This window comes from Patella vulgata, chromosome 2 (assembly GCF_932274485.2).
Source record: "Patella vulgata chromosome 2, xgPatVulg1.2, whole genome shotgun sequence".
In the NCBI taxonomy this organism is placed as follows: Eukaryota; Metazoa; Mollusca; class Gastropoda; family Patellidae; genus Patella; species Patella vulgata.
In genome coordinates this window covers 77089302-77111770 of record NC_065880.2, presented here as the reverse complement: position 1 = coordinate 77111770, position 22469 = coordinate 77089302, and the positions used below count along the sequence as shown (strand labels likewise).

The 22469-nt window shown below is 36.1% G+C and overlaps 1 protein-coding gene across 4 annotated transcripts in view; it reads left to right on the top strand.

Annotated features, from left to right (window-relative positions):
* Positions 1-1988: 1988 nt before the first annotated feature.
* The window catches only part of LOC126811658 (tachykinin-like peptides receptor 99D), a 54460-nt gene continuing 33979 nt past the window's right edge, over positions 1989-22469 (top strand). For 2 of the 4 annotated variants that reach the window (XM_050537465.2, XM_050537469.2), the window contains exons 1-2: positions 1989-2123; positions 15925-16705. In XM_050537465.2, coding sequence (XP_050393422.1) covers positions 16266-16705 — 440 coding nt within the window. In that variant the 5' untranslated portion in view covers positions 1989-2123; positions 15925-16265. The remainder of the gene's footprint in view (positions 2124-15924; positions 16706-22469) is intronic. The other 2 variants (XM_050537468.2, XM_050537467.2) reach the window with 2 other exon arrangements.

The window sequence follows — 22469 nt, the reverse complement described above, 5'->3', positions numbered from 1 at the left end:
TTCCACGGGATTTCCCAGCTTAGTTCTTCCATATGTCAGTGGGGCAGGACAGAAAAGCGTCTAGCCGTTTGGATGGAACAAAATCAGAGGTTCGATCGTGTTCTCGTCGGCATGTACGTAAACGAACTCTTGGCAGTTGGATTTCGATGAATAGAAGACGGAATTTTTAACACCACATGCCGTTCTTCATTAACACAGGGAGTCACAGTGGCGTAGTGAGTAGGACGTTGGTTCGCTAACCATCTGGAGGTCTCGTGTTCGATCTCGGTGTTGGCCGAGGAAGTTCTTCGGCGTGGTTTCCCCTTACCAGTGATGTGGGACGGAATACCTGGCAAGAAATAGCGTATAGTTATGCGGATGGGATAAAAAAACCGAGGTCCCGTGTACATATTGCTGTGCACGTAAAAGAACCCTTGACAGTTGGAATTCGAAATGAGAGTAGGCCAATTCGCCAGTGTCCGAGCAAATCTTCATTCACAGCACACTGCATGTCGTATGCCCGTCTTCTTTAGCCAAGTAGAAGCAGAACAGTAAGATATAAACCCCGTTCCATTTCATTTATTCATTAACTCGGTTGTTGCAGAAATGTAGGACATTAAACCCCATTCTGTTTCTCTCGCTTTCTCTTCTTAGAATTTGAACAGATACGTGAAATGCTTACTTGCATTGACGATGATATAAGTAAGAAATAATTACAAATCTCTTTATTATAAGTGTCATTTTGTTAATGTCAGTCTCTTGATAAAAATTGAATGAAATGGCTTTTCAGGGGCGGATCTAGGAATTTTTACATGAGGGGGTTTGCCAGGTTCCTGTTAAGGGAATCTGACAGTTGACAATGCACGATGCCATCATCCTCTCCAAATAACGTAGGCATACAGACATACTGAGCTTTTTAAAGTGATAAATCCGACAACCCGTTTGACGTCAATTTGTATTATGAATTAATAGGATCATTATATCGCGCTTTGAATGCCCACCCCATCTCACCATCTGATGATAAAAGATAAAGCTCACGATCGTGACTCTTTTCGCATAAAAGTGCTTTTTTAAAAATAAAAAAAAACAATGGGGTTGAGCCGGGGGGGAGGGAGGTGACCCCCCCACACCCTTTTCGCCCCTGTGTTAAATGTCCTACTTTTTTGCACCGACTGGGCCTCTTGATAGATATTCATATCTAGCATTCTGGCGGCTTCTGCAGTAATATTATAATATTATACAGCCAAATACCCTGTATCTACTTAATCGGAAGCTCATGGAGCCTATACGGCGTCCACGTGCTTTATTTCTCGTTATAAACAGAAACTCTACACAAGATTGACAAATCACGCTTTAATTCATCGCACTGATATAAAACCATCAGATTCAATTTCATTGTTACATGTCAAATATGATGGCGATGATCAAAATCTGTTAAACACATTGATAACTCTAAGCCTAATCTCATTACACATGTATTTTCTTCAATCTAAAAAATCTACTTTAAAAACTTTATCACAATTGATTTCATAACAGATCGTTATTGGACACAATAAAACGTATCACAATACACACAATATTCTAATTTGTCACTTTCAAATAGAATAATCTACAACTACCTATAATGTATACTATTACCCAAAATCTACACTACATAACAAGTATGAAATATTTAGTTAATTGATGGTCTATTTGGCAAATTGGATGATATCAACAAGATCGTATATATACAAATATCCCGCGCAGTAAGTGCCAATATAAAACATTTATAGGCACGCTAATACATTTCAACAAGCAATGCATTTAGATCAAATACAACAAGATGTTATCCAGGATGACAAACATCAATTTTTGTCTTCTTTAAATATGTATGTACGCCAAATAATAACACCCCCACACTTTTCCCAATAAAATACTACTTTTCCCGACTTTTAAGCCAATTTCTCCGTTAACGTCTGCACTGTCTTAATTCACACGAAGTTGGGAGGTGGAGCCAAGCTGCCAATCATGCTGGCGCTTGGTGATAGCAATTCTCGACTTCCATTCGTTACTGATAATTGCTTATGATTGATACAGGCGCAACAGAGTTGGGACGAACTAAAACTTGCATTCAAGAGGCTAAATAACTAAGGTGAGACATGTAGGTAAGACACGGCTTTTATTTTATTTATTCTAAAACGTTTTAATTGAACATAAGTAAAGGGTATTGGTTGTTGACATTTTATTTCATTGTTTGAAAGGTTGCATTACTGGCAATCGATGGAAATGTGTTATCATTTTGTTGCTCAGTCTTTGCACAGAGCTTTTTTCATTGTAAACTTGTAGTACGTATATTATGCCTTCAGACTGAGGTAGAAGTAAGGTGATTTTTATATAAACCTAAATCTTTCACTTTTTGAAGCGACTATAAGTTTGTCTATTCAAGCCATAATAATGCTCCGTTAGTTTTTAATCGTCGTAATTGTTGAATAGTGTAGACTCTGGCACTTGCAGTATTCCCGAATAATACCCGTCTTTGCGCAGAGTTTCTTTTTTCATTGTAAACTTATAGTACGTATATTCTGCCTTTAGACTGGAGTGGAAGTAAAGCGATTTTTATATAAACCCAATTTTTTCACTTTTTAAAGCGACTATATGTCTGTCAATGCAAGTCATCATAATGCTCCGTCAGTTTTTAATCGTTGTAATTGTTGAATAGTGTAGGCTCTGACACTTGCAGTATTCCCGAATAATACCCATTGTATATGCACGGTATATTGATAGCCGACGAATTTAGAGTTTTCACAATTGTATTTGATAAATAAGATGCAATAAGTTAGTAGCTGACCATAATATATTAGTTTTAACCCCATGAGCGTGGATGCTTTTTTTTTATAAATTTATAACAATATGAAGACTTTTGCAAGAAAAAAAAAACTGGTTTTATGTGACTTGGCAACACGTGGGTTTATTGGAGCGCGGTAAATTGTTTTGTACTAGTCTCTGCATATCAGAAAAAGTTAATAAAAACAATAAAAAGTGTGATGTTTAATGTTTAACCATTACGTTCACATGCATATAAATATGTATTAGAAACTGGAGAAGCGAGGGCAGCAAAATCTACTTGCATACGCCATGCGATGTACTATAAGGCACATTTTGTCCGTATAGCGGCACTACGGGCTTCTTATATCATCAAGAGTTCTGTTACGTGAACGCCACGCCAACGTGTACGCGGGGCCCCGATACGTCGTCCCATCCAGACTTCTAGGCACTGTTCCTAGTCAGGACCCTAACCTTGGCCCTGCACCACTGACATGCCAGGCGCATGCCACACTTGAAAAACCCGGGGAAGTTTTTCCGTCAATAACGGGATCGAACCCGTAATTCCTGGTTAATGAGTCAGAGCCTCTATCACCGAGCCACCTTGGCCCCTATTCTCTTTAATGAGTGTTTTCAAACTTATTGCCAAATCTTGATTGATATTATTGTTAATCCTCGTTGACCATTGTTCTCGGTGACGGTACGATGTTATTAATTTGAAAGTGGAGTATATGCTGACATGCGATGGTGTTAATTATCTTGCTGATCTTCAAGAGGTGGCGATCTCTTTAAAAGGTTTCACATTCACTGCGAAACTAATTCATGAGTAACTTGAAAATAAGTAAACGCTTCCTACACATCGATCTAAGTTCATTGAGAAGTTTCTTGAGTTCACTTAAGTCTTGGTCTTCAAGTCCTCGTCCTCCCCTCACTAAACCATTCATTGGTATTCTAGCAATAAGCTCCAGAGAAACCCTGAACGGTATATCATGTTTCATACCATTTAATCCAATTATGAGACATGACTATGATTTTAACCCATCGAATCAGACCTACTATCCTCTATTTAGCGGATAAAATGGAGTGATTTTACATGGCGTAAACACTAATAGCTTATTTATAATGAAGAGGGGGCTGGATGGCCGAATGGTTAGTGCGTTGTATAACAAGGTCTGTCATTGAGTCAACTGGCGTGGTTTCGATTCCCCGGTTGTACGTGACAAGGAGTAGAATTGCCTGTCCAACCTCGTGGGTTTTCCAAGGGTCTTCCGGTTTCCTCCCACTGCTAAAGATCCCTATGCGCAAACGAATTGCTGAAATAAAATTGAACCATTAAATTGTCCCCAAATGACCTGGTTTGTGTCAAGTGGACGTTTAACCTATCTCTCTCTCTCTCGCTCTCCCTCTCTCTTCTGTTTAAAGATGGGTTCCCAGAAAAGTATTTATCAGGTGGTTATTTCCAATACAAGTATGGCAATTTTGGTATATATGGAAAGTAGAGATATCCAATCTTACTAGAAAAATACTGGATTCCCCGAAAAACACTCATAGAGCGTATACAGGACAAAAATGTAAGGGTTCCCCTAATGAACAGCCCGACGATTAAGAATTTCTGCACGCGTGATGTCAAAGGTCACACGCGAACATTGAGCGCTTGATGTACAAGTTGATAAACGTTATGAAGAGTTAGACGTACAACACTTTCTGAGATAAAAATGACGGAAAAAGACGCGGATAGTGGATAATCCGAGAATTTAATTAGGATTCGATATTTGTAATAAATAGTAAGCGATTAAAGACAACATCGTCTTATGTATGCAATGAATTCTCCTGTGACTTCCAAGACGTGACGTAAACATGACCTGGTTTGATCGAATTTTAATAGCAGGGCATTCCTTCGCAATTACAATGTTTGAGAAGGATTTGAAGCATAATTATGACAAATTAATTAGTTTGGATATGTTTTTAGTCCATATATACCATTAAATCACCCAGTTTGTACGCGGGAACCCATCTTTAACGCATATAATGAAGAGATAATGTAATATACCAGTTACTATAGATATTGTATATATATATCACACATCTGTCAAAACAGAGTTTTAAATTAGTAATTAATTTCCATCCATTATTGTCTCTTTGTTTAAACTGGAATGATACCCAAAGACACAGTATCTAATAAGCTCATGCTGAGACTTCGGGCCTACAAATCGTGATGTTTAATTTTATAATATGCTTTGTGTGATAGTCGTTCGGATAGGACAAAAAAACCGAGGTCCCGTGCACGTAAAAGATCCCTTGGCAATTGGAATTCAGTATAAGAGTAGGCCATTGTGCCGCTTCCCGGGCAATATTCCCACATAGCACACTGCGTGGCGTATGCCCGTCTTCACTAGCCCAGTCGTAGCAGAGCAGTAGGACGTTAAATCCCATTTCATTTCATTTCAATTTTGCTTTGTATGAATGCATGAAACGTGGTTTATGAGGGGGGGGGGGGTCCTTTGTAATAAATACATGTTGGGTAAATCTTAGAATGTAATAAAGTACAGATCCGCAGCTAAATACAAAGAGTTAAACTTTGTTAGTTATGCAAAATCCTAAAATGGGTGTGGTGCCAAGTGTAAGCGTGTCCGACTATGTACATGGCACGGCTGTACTTATAGCTAACGGGGGCATTGGTTTGGACTAAGCTTCTCACAAGCCTCTATAGAATGAATGGTATTACCTGTTGGGACTATGCTTCTCACATGAATGGTATTACCCCGTTTGGACTACGCTTCTAGCATGAATGGTATTAATAATTGCAACAAACCGTTTAGCGTGTGCTAATTGTTTTACAAACAACTAACATCATTATTAAATTTGTTTATTTCTATGTACTTATTAATAATTACAACAACTCGTTTACGGTATGTTGGTATATTAGAAACACAACAACATTTGGTTGTATCTATGGACTAAGCCACACACCATCATGTCTCTTAATACATGCAACAAACTACATTATATTAAGAACACCTAACACCATTTGTACATATATCTATGGTCTAAGCCACACACAACATCACATATTTCTTCTTTCAATCAATAATTGCTACAAACTGTTTATTGTGTGCTAGAATATTAAGAACACCCAACAACATTTCTTTGGACTAAGCCAAACAACATCACAAATTAATACTTTCAACAAACCGTTAAGAGTGTGCTAATTATTTTAAGAACGCCTAACACCATTTGTACATATATCCATGGACTAAGCCACACAACATCATATATTAATACTTGTACAACAAACTGTTAAGGGTGTGCTAATTATTTTAAGAACGCCTAACACCATTTGTACATATATCCATGGACTAAGATATTAATGATTGTAACAAACCGTTTCGAGTGTGCTAATAATTTTAGAACACCTGACACCATTCAATTAATAATTGCAACAAACCGTTTAGTGTGTGCTGGTATATTAAGAACTGGGGACTAAGCCACACACCATCATATATTACTTCTTTTAATTATCTATTAATACTTGCAACAAACCTTTTAAGTGTGCGAATTATTTCAAGAACACCTAGCAATATTTGGTTATTTGCACACTGTTCTAAATTTAATTATTTTTAAGTTTATCGTCTGTAACGTATATTATTCTGTCATCTTCATGTACCAACATTGTTATGGTCATTAATTTAACGTGTTCCAATTTACTATATTTATAATGATACGAAGTCAAAGATTACACAGTGCTCCTATTAGGGCTGATCAGCACTCAAACAGAAATACTTCAGGATATTGGTTGATAATTGGTCTTGATTCAGGAGCCCTCGGGCGACATTCCAAAAGAAACTAACCTTTGTACAGAATAAAAAGCGTCGACATAGTAACATTCCATTTCAAATAACGAGACATTTTAATCAATGTAATAATTTTAATAAAGCTAGGGAAGCTTAAGGACAATACAAATGTCAGCAAATTGAAAGGGTTTTAATGTTCATGAAAACTATTCTTGTATACATGCAGTAATTGTGTAATGGTGACTGAACGTTTACTGTTGATATGATCATTCTGGTTTCTTAATTATATCCCGTCTTCATTAGCCCAGTTCGGAGCAGAACAGTAGGACGTTAAATCCCATTTCATTTCATTTCTTAATCATATGTTGAAAATAAATTTGAGTTTATATTAGCGTGGATGATGTCGTGAAAAAAATTGGCTAAAATGCAAATGACGATCGGCTTTGTTAATGTCAGTATAACTTAAATACTAAAAGTACACAGTCTGTCTACAATAATTAGCGCCACTTGAGAACAGACACAAATCTAGTTGATCGACATTTTAATTCCTAAATCGATGATTTTAGTCGAAAAATCTAAGTATACTTGGATAATTTTGAGAAATATTTATTCTGCTTCAATTTTATATTAATAAAAAGGGTTTATTTAGTGTATGGCAGACATGAAACGGAGTAGTACCACATCACAAAATAGTATGCTAATTTTTGGATATGTCGGACATTTAGGGCAAAGATCTATTCTTGAAGCAGACAGTTGTCTGTGTGCGAAATGTATAACTTACCGTGGGTTATCATTCCAACTCTATCTTAAATTTTCCTTGTCAGTGATGGATGATGGAGGGCCTGGCACGAAACAATGTCTAGATGGGACGAAAAACCGAGGTCCCGTGTACGCTTTAGCATGCACGTAAAAGAACCCCTGCCAGTTGAAATCGTAGTGCCGATGTCCATTCAAAATTACCTTCATAGCGCCCTGTATGACGTAGGCCCGTCTTCATTAGCCAAGTCGGTGCAGAAAAGTAGGACGTTAAACCCCATTCCGTCTCATTCCTACTTTATCTTAAATGTGAAATAAAATCCAGTAAAGAATGGCAGTGATGTAAGAACGACTGGATTGTTTACGTTTGATAATATTGTAACACAGGATCGCTTTGTTTCGCAGGATTTAATCTGTGGGCGACGTATCTTAATGTAATATTTACTTCAGTAAAATAACTTATACATTCCAATGAGGTGGGATACGGTTTCCTAGATAATTCGTACAGGTTTCAAATGTTTACGCATTAGCCAATTTTAGAGCGATTTATAGCTCTATTCAGTGTAAGATGATGGAATCGGTGACGGACTGGGGGTCGGTGAAATTATTCCAATTTGATACTGCTGCGTGGAGCTTAAAGTCTCACGTCGTCATTGCAGGGATTTATTTCAATTTGACATTGAGATGTAGGTTAAAGTCTCTGATCGTCATTTGAGGTATGGTTAATTTTTGTGAAAGCTGGATCGATAATAAGAATATCAAACCAAACATTATTATATTCCAGTCAATATTTACAAACATATGATGAACTGACAAGTTCAATTTCAATTTATCGACATTCGGCATCCCCTTGAAATGATCGGGAAATGGTCAAATCATGCCAGCGCCACCAACTCATTGCTGATATTTTTATTTTGTTTTTATAACTAGATTTTAAACATACATTAAGCAAGAGCTAAATCTGCCTATTGCAGGTCTTTCTTTAGGCCTGAAATGTTATCTAAATTATTAATTAGACATTAATTAACAGATCCAGACCATAATCAACTCTCGATGGCATCGGATTTCTCCGATATTAAATAGATTAGAACGGTTCAGACATATTTTGATTTAATCTAAAAATGTGAGGAGCGAGACATAGCTTCGAACAACCAGTACGGTGGTTGAAATTATTGCACGCGGCTTGTCGGGTGTCAAACCTTCAAAGGCTAATATTTTCGCTCGCAATAGAGTAATTTGAATGACATTTACAAATTATTCATTTTACGTGATCCATTTTCGAACTATTATAGCAAGAATGGCTAGCTCGTTATCTAAATCTTACATAATGTATCTTTAAATAATCAATTTAAGTACATTTTAGTGTGGATTAGACATTTTCGGATAAATGAAATTGACGGTCAGCTGCTTAAAGGTATATTAATTCCACGTAAGAATACTTATATCTAATCCTAGAGTGGCATTTAACGATTGAGGTTATTTAAATAAAATGGTGTTGTGAGTAAGACATTTTTCTTGAAAAAGCATGTTCATTTAAGTATGTTTCAGTCGATCTGAAAATTTAAAAAAAAAACACAATACAATTTGTATGAAACAATCACAGGTTTAAACACATATAGCACGACGTTTCGGCAAGTTTTCTTGTATCGTTATCAAGCACATATTATTTCTAATTCCGGTGGACATTTTATGCGTGTATATATGTGTATAAAAAGCAATGATTGTTTTCCATAAAAATTGTGTTGTGTTTTTTTTAATATTCAGATCGACTAAAACATATATTTAATTGAACATGCTTTTTCAAGAAAAATGTCTTATTCACAACACCACTTTAGAATTTCTGTTATTTAATTAACCTTGTTAAAGGTCATAAATGTTTTAATTTTGTGAAATGCATGATTTATTAATCCATCGATCCATGGTTCCTCTTTGATGTTGGACGTGACGCATGTCTTAAATCAATCAAAGTCGACGCAGGGTTGTTTATGAAATATTCATATGATATACTAAAATGACAGAAACAAAAGCACGTCATGTGATCCTTCACCTTTGGCTCTTATAAATCTGGATTCAAATTTTAATCACTTGTTGTCAGCGAAGTAATGAAAATACGCTATTGAAGGCAATGCCATTTAACTCTCTTTTGTTTATTTAAAAAAAACAAAATGATAAAGATACATTATGGGAGATAAGATAAAGAGCTGGCAGTTCTCACTATAATAGTTAAAAACTAGATAATTTAAAGGGAATTTGCAGAAAATTTCAGTCAAATTGATCCACGCTGAAAGGATATGTTGGCGATTGAATTTTGGGCCTAGCTTCGATCATCATTACTAAAATCGGCACTATAGTCTCGATTATCCATTTAATCATCAATAAGCGTTGAGCAGCAGATCCAGTAAATATCGCAGTCTAGCGATGACATCGACCGTTGATTATGGTCTGGATAAGTTAATTAATGTCTAATTAATAATTTAGATAACATTTCGGGTCTAAAGAAAGAGCTGCAATAGGCAGATTTTGGCTCTTGCATAATGTATGTTTAATGTATGTATAATATTATGTTTAATGTATGTATAATATTATGTTTAATGTATGTATAATATTATGTTCATGTGAGGAGTTAAAAGTTTAATCCCATTAAAACTGAAACTTTGACTATCAGCACCCATAAAAATTACTAAGCCACCACTTATTTATATACACACACATGGAAATGTTGTCGTATATTGCCGTCGCCCCCGTCGGACCGTTGTCCACAATTTCTTGTGAACACTCTACAGACAACACATCATCTGTTTTGAAAGTGATATATGTTGTTTACATTAGTGAGATAAAAAACCCGTTTTAATTTCAATAATTTATGTTAATTTCTTCTGGAGTTATGACCCTTGCTTGACTTTGTTGAACCTTGTGAACGCTCCAACGACAAAAGTTATCTTCCAATTTGTATGAAATTAATATGCATCATTCAAATTAGTGAAACGAAAAGCTGGTTGAATTTCAACAATTTCTGTAAATTACTTCCTGAATTAAGGCGCTTGTTTCATTTTGTAGAACCTTGTAAACCCTTAAACGATGAAAATTATAATCTGATCTATATGAAATTGTCTTGTTAATGCCCCCATTACCTACAAAGAATAGATATGCGAAAACTCATGTCGACCCATCGGGCGAGTCAGCTGATGTGGGTGTATCTTTAATTCTGTAAAAATAAATGAAGTCTCTTTCCACAAACATTTAGACTTTACGTTTCAGAAGTTGGATATCCGCATAGGAGGATATGAAAAAAGAAAAAAGTAAACTGCTTGAAGTCTCTGAAATATCGGTTGAAACATAAATCCTTACTGACTGTCTATAACGTTTACATGCTGCCTTACTTCGACTATAAGGGGATATTGTTTCCGATTGATGTTCGGAACTACTAATAAATCAACTTGAGCACCTGCAACTGGACGCACTACGCACAATCTGCGGAGGAGTGAAAGGTACGAGCCACGATTCTCTTTACAAGGAAACCGGTTTCATTCCTCTAAAAGAACGTCGACGAAGACATAAACTTATTCTTTTCTATAAAATTTTCAATAACACTATACCCAATTATCTTTCTACACTTTTTCCACCTTCTAGAAAATATTCGTACAATTTTAGAAATATAAATGACTTCACTGAATATCGGTGTAGAACGAAATTATTTTCCAACTCATTTGTACCATCTGTCAATAAAGGAATGGAACCGGTTAGACCAGTCCACAAAACGATCAACAAAGTCTCTTTTAAACAAAAACACTCCGAACAAGACTCCAAACCCCAAAAACATTGGTTCTAGAAAAATTGAAATTATCCGCAGCAAACCACGACTTTCATGCAGTGACTTAAATGGTTACACGGTTTTTAGACACATCTTTGAAATCCAGCTTGCAAATGTTTTCTCCCTTTCGAGGATAGTGGACACTATCTTTTACACTATCAAAACGTCAAAATTTTTCGACGAAAAACCATTTCTACATTATCTCATGAGTATAAGAATAGCAAACCTCTACTCTACGGGCTACATGACTCCAACAACGTAATTAGTAATCTGATCTTTACAACAGTTCAATCAAATTTCAATTTAACTAAAGGAATTTAAATTATTATTATTATTATTATTACAAACTATAATACTTTAGGTCTATTTAGCTAAGTATGGGTTTTATGTATCTTGTATATAGTGTATCTACTGTTTTTCATTATTAACATATAATTTGTATTGTATTGTAAGTATCGTGCTGATCACATTTTAATACACATAGTATCATCACACACATACAAATAGAAGCGGATGCAACACAACAAACACGATTATTGAAAATGTAAAAGAAGATGCTGTCACCGCCTTCTTATATTTCTTATTGGGGTTATTGTTATCAAAAAACACTTTATTAAATAGAACACTCTTAAAGCACACTTTTCAACCATCGGTTATGACATTTTAAAATGGCAGCTATCAGCATGTTCATTATAAAATGATTGATGGTAGATTAATACTACGTATCGCTCAAGCAACAATTGACATGTTGAAAAATTGGATACTTTATAATTCCTTTAGTTTGTAATATGTTTTGACAGTAAGGCCGCCATTGGACAGAGGGAGAAAGAAGTCAGATTTAACGTCCACGCGACACACACTAGGTTTTTTCAGGACTAACATATGGTTCAAATTTATTTCAATAATTCGCTTGCGCGTAAGGAACTTTTATTGTGGGAGTAAACCGAAAGATCCGGATGAACCTACGACAAATATTAGTTCTCAAGATTAACAGACACGATCGATTGCCACTGTTGTTCTTGACTTTGGCGAAATTCGTATTTTGATATTCATAGAATTACACAAGTTATCGTTATCATAAAAACACAGAAATTTGAAAAATATAGAACAACTGCTAAATGTGTTAAATAATATGCATACTAAACACATATGTTCATTATTGTTCTTGATGCAGATGTTGTTTTTTGTGTATTCATTATTACAATATTAGTATGTTAGGCCAAGGAATAACAATCTGTGTTTACGGTTACTTAGTTATTTTATTTATTTTTTTTCACAGGGTTTGTGTTATCTATTTCTTAACATTTTAGCTTAATTACTGAGTAAGGTTCTTGAAAATGATATGAAATTTCTATGTTGGAATTTGTATAGAGAATATCACGCCAAAAAAGTCCAGGGCTGGCGATTTTGAGTAACAATAATAGGGACGGTCGGGTAAACGCACACACAGATATTTACACGTATTTTTGTTATTTTGGCCTTATCATGACATAGTGGAATTTTGTGTGGATGCCATTATAACCTTCAACGAATATTACATGCTTCTGTTATCATTATCAATTATCGTATTATAACCCGTGATTATATAAAGATTATAATATATTATGTGTGGTATATGTGTATTAATCGTATTAATTTCACTAATTATATTAATCAATTCCATCATGGACCTATGATTCCATTTAATCAGTTATTTCCTTAATTGACTGAAAAGTAATACATAGCTTTCCCCCTTATCCGATAAGGCCGCACATTAAACAGATGTGGGAGTGGGGGGCAATGGCGGGGTAGATTTGTCATTAAAGTAATTGATTTTAATACGTATATTGCGCGTAGTTGGATTTTATTAACGGTTTTATTAGATCCGCTGAGAGTGTATTCCCATTTTAATTGAAGTTTATGTGGGAGAGACGATGGGGTAGACTTGTTATGACAGTAATTGGTTTTAAAGAATATGTTGACTGTGGTTTTATCTTTTTAAACGATATTATTATATGAGATAGATGGAAATTGTATTCACATTTTTTTTGTTAAAGTTTAAGTTTATTATATTTAAGATATCGCCCATTACTGCAATAGATGCAGCAATTGTACATCTATATGTAATCCACTCGTGATATGTTGCATTAATTGTGCTTTAGCTTTTGGCTTGGAAACGACGTGAAATCTGGCTGAAATGTTGTAGTGTAATAAAGTATAGTAATTGTATCCATACCAAGTAGTCTGCTATTATACGGCAATGGATTCGTGTATACTAATAATAAAATATGTGCTTTTACCAGTGGATTCGTCTGAGTGTCATGCACGTTCTCCTTGATTAGATTCACAATGGATTCAATATGAGGCCCAGAGTTCACAAAGCATTCTCAGACTTAAGAATTTACTCATCTTTCAAACACTGTTTATGAGAAATATCTTCGATCCAGAAACACAAAAGTTTGCACATAGTTTCTTATTGATGTATTTGATACATTAAAACAACGAAAGGGTTATAAGGGGCTATATTTCAGTTAAAATAAGGCGAACAATTTTCAGTAAATTCTTAAGTCTGAGAATGCTTTTTGAACTCGGGACCAGATAACATTTGATAAAAAAGATATATTATGAGTACCGCGTTCGATAGCTGAGAAAACTATTAAAGAGATAAACAAGCATATATTTTTATATCCACCCGAACAGTATAACGCAACAGACCCATGTACTAAATTAATGTAAAGGGCCTGTCCCAGTTGCCCCCTCATAGTTTGTAGTCGGTCCAATGTTAATGTAATGGGACCGCTCTTTCGCTGGCGTTTTTTCTCGCGCGAAGTGTGCACATGCGTACGTTTACGTTTTGCCGCACAAACTAAGTCAAGCAACCACCCTTGTTTCTGCAAATCAGGCTGCAAATGCCAGATTTTTTGGACATGGTGTTATTATAAAAAGGCGGCGACTTTACACGCGCAGTTCACGTGTTTTTATATATATAGGTATGCAGGTTAACATAGTAGGTGTAAAGAGAAATCCTGGTTTTCCCCAAACCTTTCAGCGACTTCTTTGTACACATGCGAATACAAAAAAAAATGGCGCTCGGAAGCGCGTACATGAAATTCGGGCCTAAGGCAATGTCATTCATATATATTTAATGTAATGGGCCTGTCCCAGTTGGTCCTCCATAGTTTGTTGTTACACCGTAGCTCGATGTATATTTCAGTTAGTAATGACAAGAAGATACAACCCAGAACTCCATGTCGTTGTTTTTTATCAAACATCTTTAACAGACAACTGAAAATAGAATCTGTTACACGTCCGTCAAGACATATTGGATTTTGAAAAGCAATTTTATTACACGGGGATTTTAAACTTTATGAACTAAAATGTTTCTATGGGGTTTAACGTCCTACTTTTCTGCACCGACTGGAATAATGGCCATCTTCATTAAGCCAGTCGGTGCAGAAAAGTAGGACGTTAAACCCCATTTCATTTATAAAACAGGAACGGAATTTCCCGCCACGTATTACATGCAGGTCGCCATTACTAATTTTTCCGAGTACATGTACAAGCAGATACATTTTGCTTTTATGTATTAATTCCTTCTATCTGTAAAGCTTTTATATAAATGAAAAAAAAATGCCTGCAGACAAATCAGCATATGGAGAATGTAAATACAACGACCAGATATCTTGAATATACAAAAGCTATTATGTCATTTCCGGTTGTGTTAAGAACAGGTGGGAATGAGGGTAAATAGCCTCGGAGTTTATCTGAATTCGAGAATTCCTACCATTATTATTGTGATTAAACGCTTTACTCCCTTTCACCTGTTATTGTCTCACATTACGGAATAACATCTATTTTAATGGCATATATATGTCTGGATGGGCGTTAAGATATATGTTAAAATAAATTATTCTGAACATTTTTCACTTCACAGGTAGTGTACATTTGTCTCTGAGTACAGATTGAATGAGTATTTTGGAACTACGTCCTTGCGAAATTGATGGGTTTGGGTGGGCGAATTTTTTAACGTCTGTAACTGAGTGGTGCTATTTCGCCCCGCTTGTACGTGAGAAGTAGCATAATTGTCTGCCCAACCTCGTGGGTTTCCTCCGAGTCTTCCGCCCCCACCCACCCCCTCAAAAAGAAATATTATTGACAGGGGTTTGGTGGCGTTTTAGATCACAAGGTCTGTCATTGAGGCAAGTGCCATGATTTCGATTCGCAATGAAAATTTCATTCAAATTGATCCACTATGAACCGAGAACTAAGCGAATGAAATTTCTGCCTAGCCTCGATCATTATTACTAAAGTCAGCACGATAAACAGCATAGTCTCGATTATCCATTTAATCGTTAAATCGTGAAGGAAAGTTATGCAGTAAATCGGCTCATAATCCACTAAAGATCGCAGGCTAGCGCTGCCATCTAGAGTTGGCTATGATCTGGATAGGTTAATTAATGTCTAATTAATAAGTTAGATAACATTCCAGGCCTAAAGAAAGACCTGCAATAGACAGATTTAGCTCTTGCATAATGTATGTTTAATGATCGCTAATGTGTAAACGTGACCGGTTTTACGTCGCATCCGTGCACCAGTAGCAAGGAACTTTCTCAGCTAGCACCAGAATCGCAACCTGAACCTCCTAGTTAGTGATCCAGTGCTGTACTCACTGAGCCTATTGTTATACCAACATTTATCTACTAAAGCATTATGTGATGTTTCGGCAATAAATAACTACAGTCCTTTAACGTCCGACGTGCAAGTGTTACGTGTTTTTAAATTGCAATTTTAATTTTTATTTTTCAGACAGAGATCTATCTCGAGAACATCTGCTGAATCCTGAGTTTTGAGTCGATACTACAAACTGTTGACGCACAGATTATCATAATAGAACTCTCTCTGCAGTAAAGTGCGAGCCAAAAGGATTGGGAACTCCACGATTCCTACCTTCAGTTTATTCAACATTAATGAAGCTTAACAAGCGCTAATAACTTCTGTTGGCTATCAACCAATACCCGCACCGTATATATATAAGAAAGTACTTATCAGACAATTACTTCTATATCAGAAGGCAGCTGGATTACGGAACATTGCTAAATTTCAGTGATTTATCACCGCAGGTTTATGAACTTTCAAAGATCTCAAACATGGAAAGTAGCGGGTTGATTTCTCTCAGTTCAACGCACCAGGCAAATAATATCTCGAAGCTTGCGGAAATTGTTCAAAATGCTACCACGTATCCGACAAATTCTACGGTGTCGGAACCGGACTATATATTGCCATGGTGGCAACAGTTAATATTTATTGCTTTGTTTGTGGTAATGTTTGGGGTGGCCGCAGGTGGTAATATTATTGTGATCTGGATTGTTTTAGCCCATAAACGAATGCGAACAGTTACGAATTATTTCCTTGTCAACTTGGCGGTTGCTGATGCGTTGATGTCCATCTTCAACACTCTGTTTAATTTTATATTTATCTTATATCAAGATTGGTGGTTTGGAGAAGACTACTGCAAGTTTTCCATGTTTATTTCCCCGTGCACTATATCTGTTAGTGTTCTTACCTTTATGGCCATAGCTATAGACAGGTAAGCTAATTATATTTTACTTCATATATTTACCTTTCATACATTTCCACTCTGTGGCGTGGTTTTGATTCACCGCGTGTACGTGAGCAGTATGGTCGCCTGCCCAACCCCGTGGATTTCCTCCGCCCCCCCCCCCAAAAAAAAGAAACCCCACCCTTATGACCCTTACGCGCAAGCGAATGATTGAAATATTATTGACGAGGGTTGGGTGGCGCTTTAGATAACAAGGTCTGTCATTGAGGCAAGTAGCATGGTTTCAATTCGCAACTTGTACGTGACAAGGAGGAGTAGTTTATTTTACAAGCATAAGTTTTTGGTATGCAACAAATTAAAATGTAGCAACTGGGCCAGTGAATCGGATTCCAGCAGTCAATGATTCTTTTAATGAACGCTAATGTGTAGAGTCGCCTGTCCAACCTCATGAGTTTTCCCCGGGTTCTACGGTTTTATGTCACTCCCCATTTCGAACTACCGATAGCCTTATACCCTAAATTCTGTCAATAGAAACGGAAACGGTTTCCTTCCATTACTGTTTTATTTTGTTTTTGTGAAACCGAAGTTGTATATCCCCGAAGTGTATTGTCATCAGACATATGTCACTCCCCATTTCGAACTACCGATAGCCTTACACCCTAAATTCCGCCAACGGAAACGGAAACTAAAACGAAACATTATATGGAAATAGTCTTCTTTATAATACGAAAGAGATATTTTGGAATTCAATTCCCAATTCTCTACCTTTTCCGTTAATAGTTATAGAATGAATTTCGACCCATTAATTTAATTTAGCGTTTAACGACCAAGACGTTTCAATCTAGCCTTGTTTTTTTTACCTCTACGAGTTTAACATAAATGTGTTAATTTAGTGCTAAGATAGGCATACTCCACATTTCGGGACTACCATATTGTTCTTTTCTCAGTGGGGGGAGACCCTTTCGCGCAACCAGATTATGCTAGTCCCGAAATGAACTCCCTCCCCCTCCCGAAATGACCTTGTATATGAGAGCGGACGTTACTCTCTCTCTCTCTCTCTCTCTCTCTCTCTCTCTCTATTTCTCTCTGCATACATATATTTTTAATCAAGCGGTGCTCATGTCATAAGGTTGTTATATAGATAAGCTAGGTATTCAACTGGCTATAACCGTGATGATATCAACTATAATGATACACCTCTAGGGACGCACTAGTAGTATTAATAACATTACAAGGCAACTATATTATAACTTAACGTGTCTGTAGAAACTCCTTTGGTAGAAAATGAAATGTAATAAAAAGCGGGGTAACCTGACGTTCAGCTGTTCTACAGTGTGTCCTGGGGGAACTCTTGTCTGGACAACGGCGCCTACTCTTCGTCAGATACCAACATTCATGGATTCATTGACGTGTAAATGAATATTCACCTTTTTGTACCATTCGAACGACTAGATACTGGCCAGAGCTTCCGTTGCCAAAATGATACCAGACTGGAAAACCTCGGCCCAAAACGCGATCGAACGCGGATCTTCCGGTTAGTAATTTGCCAGTGCCTTACCCACTGCGCCACAGATTATAACATGATGTAACATGTTAATCTGATAATCTCATAAACGGATTACCATCTCAAAAGACAGCTCAAGAAATAAATTTCCGTGGCTCTGATGTAGAAAAGTAAAGATGCGTAGGTATATATCGGTGTTGATTGACATGAAATGAAATTAGGTTTAACGTCCTACTGTTCTGCTCTGACTGGGATAATGAATACAGTAATATGCCATACAGTTTCTCTTAAAATAGCAATTATTCGTAAAATAGAAGAATTTCTGAGTCTTTCATCATACTAAATTAAGAAAATCTAGTAGTTTATTCTCAAATAATGTCCGTTGATTATCTCCTCTTGACAACGTCATCGTAAACACCTATTAGTTTAGTTGCCAAGTATTTTTATAATTTGAGTTTTCAGTTTGATAAATGTAGATTTAATTAAAGTGTCGGGGAAAGTGTTAGGTAAACGAATGATTAACGTGTGCTCATTTAATTAAATGGTCTGTCAAGTGGCGTAGTTTCGATTCACCGCTTGTACGTGACAAGGAGAAGGGTCGGGTCGCCTGTAACACCTCCCGCGTACTCAGACTAGGACTTCAGAGTTAACTGTCAACACGAATGAGATATACATTGTATTGAAACCTTTAAGCAACGCCTACTAAGGATAAAATCTACTTTTTCAAGAATATTGTACCTAAACCTAAAATTGGTACTGTATCCCTCAAATAGTACTAGGAACGCATGATACACATAGTTATTGCCCCACTGTTTTAACAAAGCAGTGGGTTAATATTCTTCAGTGGGGCAATTGTCTTCAGCAGTTGGACAATTGTCTTGAACAGCAGTTGGGCAATTGTCTTCAGCAGTGGTCAATTGTCCCACGACTTACTATGCTAACAAAAGCAATTGTCCCACGACTTACTATGCTAACAAAAGCCTGACAATATTGCTTCTTTATAGCACTACTAATTATTTTCATCTTACCGAAGAAATAATTCACGTCTTAAAGAGAGAAGACCGCCCGATCATTTTGGGCTATTAAGCTATTTTCTTTGTCTACTTACTGTGCTCGGGGATGGTATGTAAGATTCGAATAAATATAAGTAATGGATACGTTTATAATGTTAACTGATTGTATATGGAAGGCTGGGGGCATATTATAGAGCATTATCGTGTTAAGAGACAAGAATGACTTTTATTTCCGATGGTAATAGCCAATAAATAACAGTATTGCAGACTCGCCTGATTTTTATTTCATACTTTGTTAAGGTTTAAAGGTTAATGCGGCCCCATTCGGCTTCCTGCGGCTTTCGACAAACGAGCCATATATATTCGAGAATTGCACTTGATGTCAAATAGCGAAAATTAAGTCTGAGCATATAAAAAAATATATCTTCAAGATTGAAATCCTGAAAGATATTGATGGGATGAACGGTACTTGACCTTAGATTTTAGATATAAATTGCATGATGTACCCTTTGAAAGCAAAGAAAATACGGGGGATAAAATTTAAGCTAACAATGGAATGACATGTTCTATTGAGCAGAGATTTGGCAGAATGGGGCGAAAATTCACATTTGGTATGATCTAAAATGATTCGGAAACCAAAGTTTTAAGTTTAATCATATGGTTGAGAACTAGGTAATTGAATGAAGAAATTGCTTTGACACCACTCAAACATCCACAATTGAGAATTTGTCAAGGTAGTGTTAGTTCCCTGGTACTCGAGGATGTGTTTTGGTTGCTGCACGTTAAAGGTCCATTAAAGACCCCAATCCTCTTATACTTTCATTAGTCAACAATCTTTGGGGCAGATTGTACTCGGACAGCAGAGTCTCCGCGTATTCGTGACCGAATTCTAACTTGCAAGGGTTCTTTTACGTGCACACCAACGTGTGCACAGGACTCGCATTTTCGTACCATCCGAACGACCAGGCGCAGTTCCTTGCCATGCTCTTCGTCCTGCGCCTCTCACAAGAAGAACTCCTGTTGAAAAACCCGGAAGAACTTTCTAGGCAAACTCCGCCTTACTGAGTCAGCGAGGGACCTGGTTCGTTTATGGGTATTTAAGCTGTCCTGATAATGATGATAGTCCCCATACTAACTGGGCTGGAACCCAAGAACTAATATACAATTAATATAACCGCTGTTATTGTGTCTATTGATGCAGGGTTTTAAAGTCTCAATACCACTCTTATTGTAACTGAATAATATGTCCCAATCTTTGTTCTGGTCAACAAATTGCACTATTTTACAACATTCCAATTAATTGATGATACAAATTTCATCTTAACACACCTAATTTAAAAAATTGGAAAAATTCAACTAAATGATTTGAAAAGCCTGACGTAAAGCTTTTCAAATGAGACTTAGATTTAAAAATATTTTTGAACCCTCTGGACAAGTAAAATAGGATTTAATGGATAATTTACACAACAGGTTGCACACTAACACATCTAGTACTTAGAATAAGGCTATTTTTTATTTTCTGGAGCTGTCAAGCCAGCAAGAGTGTTATTGTCCCTTTAAAAACTGGGCTATTTACCACTGAACCTAACAGATAGAAAATGTAACTATCAAAACACGTCCATTGTAGAGAATGAGACCCTCTTCTTTGTACTTGTGAATGTTACTTGGATCTGAGAGTAAATGTATGGAATGTCGCGGCCATCATAAATCTCGCAATCCCAACTTTGACACAAATTGTCTAGTTATGTTCCCTGATGAGCAACTCGACTCTTGTAATATTAGCTACCCCGGTTACGAACATGTCATAGAAAATATCTTAGTGGATGATTGGCAGTATATGTTAAAGATACATTATGGGAGATTATATAAAGAGCTGGCAGTTAGTTCAATGTAAAGGGAATTTGACGAAAATTTCAGTCAAATTGATCTACTCTGAACCGAGAATTTAGCGATAAAAACATAGTCTCAATTATCCATTTCATGATTATATCATGAATGAAAGTTGAGCAGCAATTTAGATCCTAATCCAGTAAATAACGCAGGCTCGCGATGACACCGAGAGTTGATTATGGTCTGGATAAGTTAATTAATGTCTAATTAATAATTTAGATAACATATAAGGCCTAAAGAAAGACCTACAATAGGCAGATTTAGCTGTTGCATAATATATGTTTAATAATATGGTATTTATTATAAGTTTTAACTTATTTAATAATTTAAAGGATTTGCCTGGCATGTGTCTCGTAGGCCTAAAAGGCCAGACGATAAACAATTTTGATATTTTAAAATGAATTTTTCGGAGGATATACACTGCATGACACCCAAACGTAACCAATTATTATTCTACTTGATAAACAACTAGCAGTTTGTTATTTTGGGTTGTGAGTGTTTATTTCTTTTTTTTTTATTTTGTTCTTTTCATCCAACTTATTAACTTCGAAGTTATGGAACTAGGACTTGCCTTCAAATAATTCATTAATTTAAATACGTTGCACAAGTTCAAAATTACATATTTACAAAATATAATTAGGATTTTTCTCTTGTGTTTGCTTGACTCAATGCCAAATTGTTTTACACCCCACTAGGTGCACGCACAAAACACAAAAGCGAAAGTTGTTTTTTTTATATCTACGATTGTAATATGTTTAGCTCTGACTTAAAGAATAAATGATTTGTTTGTCGACATGCTATTCTATGACGTCTGGTATGTCTGTAATGACAATCACAGTAGGAATAATAACAGAAACATGTTCAAGTTTCAAGCTGAATTGAGTGAGTCTATCTTGATCTTCCATTAAACATACATTATGCAAGAGCTAAATCTTCCAATTGCAGGTCTTTCTTTAGGTCTGAAATGTTATCTAAATTATTAATTAGACATTAATTAACTTAACCAGACCATAATCAAATCTCGATGGCATCGCTAGCCTGCGATGTTTACTGGATTATGATCCCATTTGCTGCTAGACTTCCATTCATAATTTAATCATGAAATGGATGATCGAGACTATGTTTTTTATCGTACAGACTTTAGTAATGATAATCGAGGCTAGGCCGAAATTTCAATCACTTAATTCTCGATTCATAGTGGATCAATTTGACTAAAATTTTCAGCAAATTGCCTTTACATTTTCTAGATTTTAACTATTATAGTGAGAACTGCCAGCTCTTTATCTTATCTCCCATAATGTATTGTTAAAGTGACAAAGCACCAATTGATTGATTAAATGAAAACAGAAAGGCAAAACAAAAACAAGGAATGTACTTTAATTCT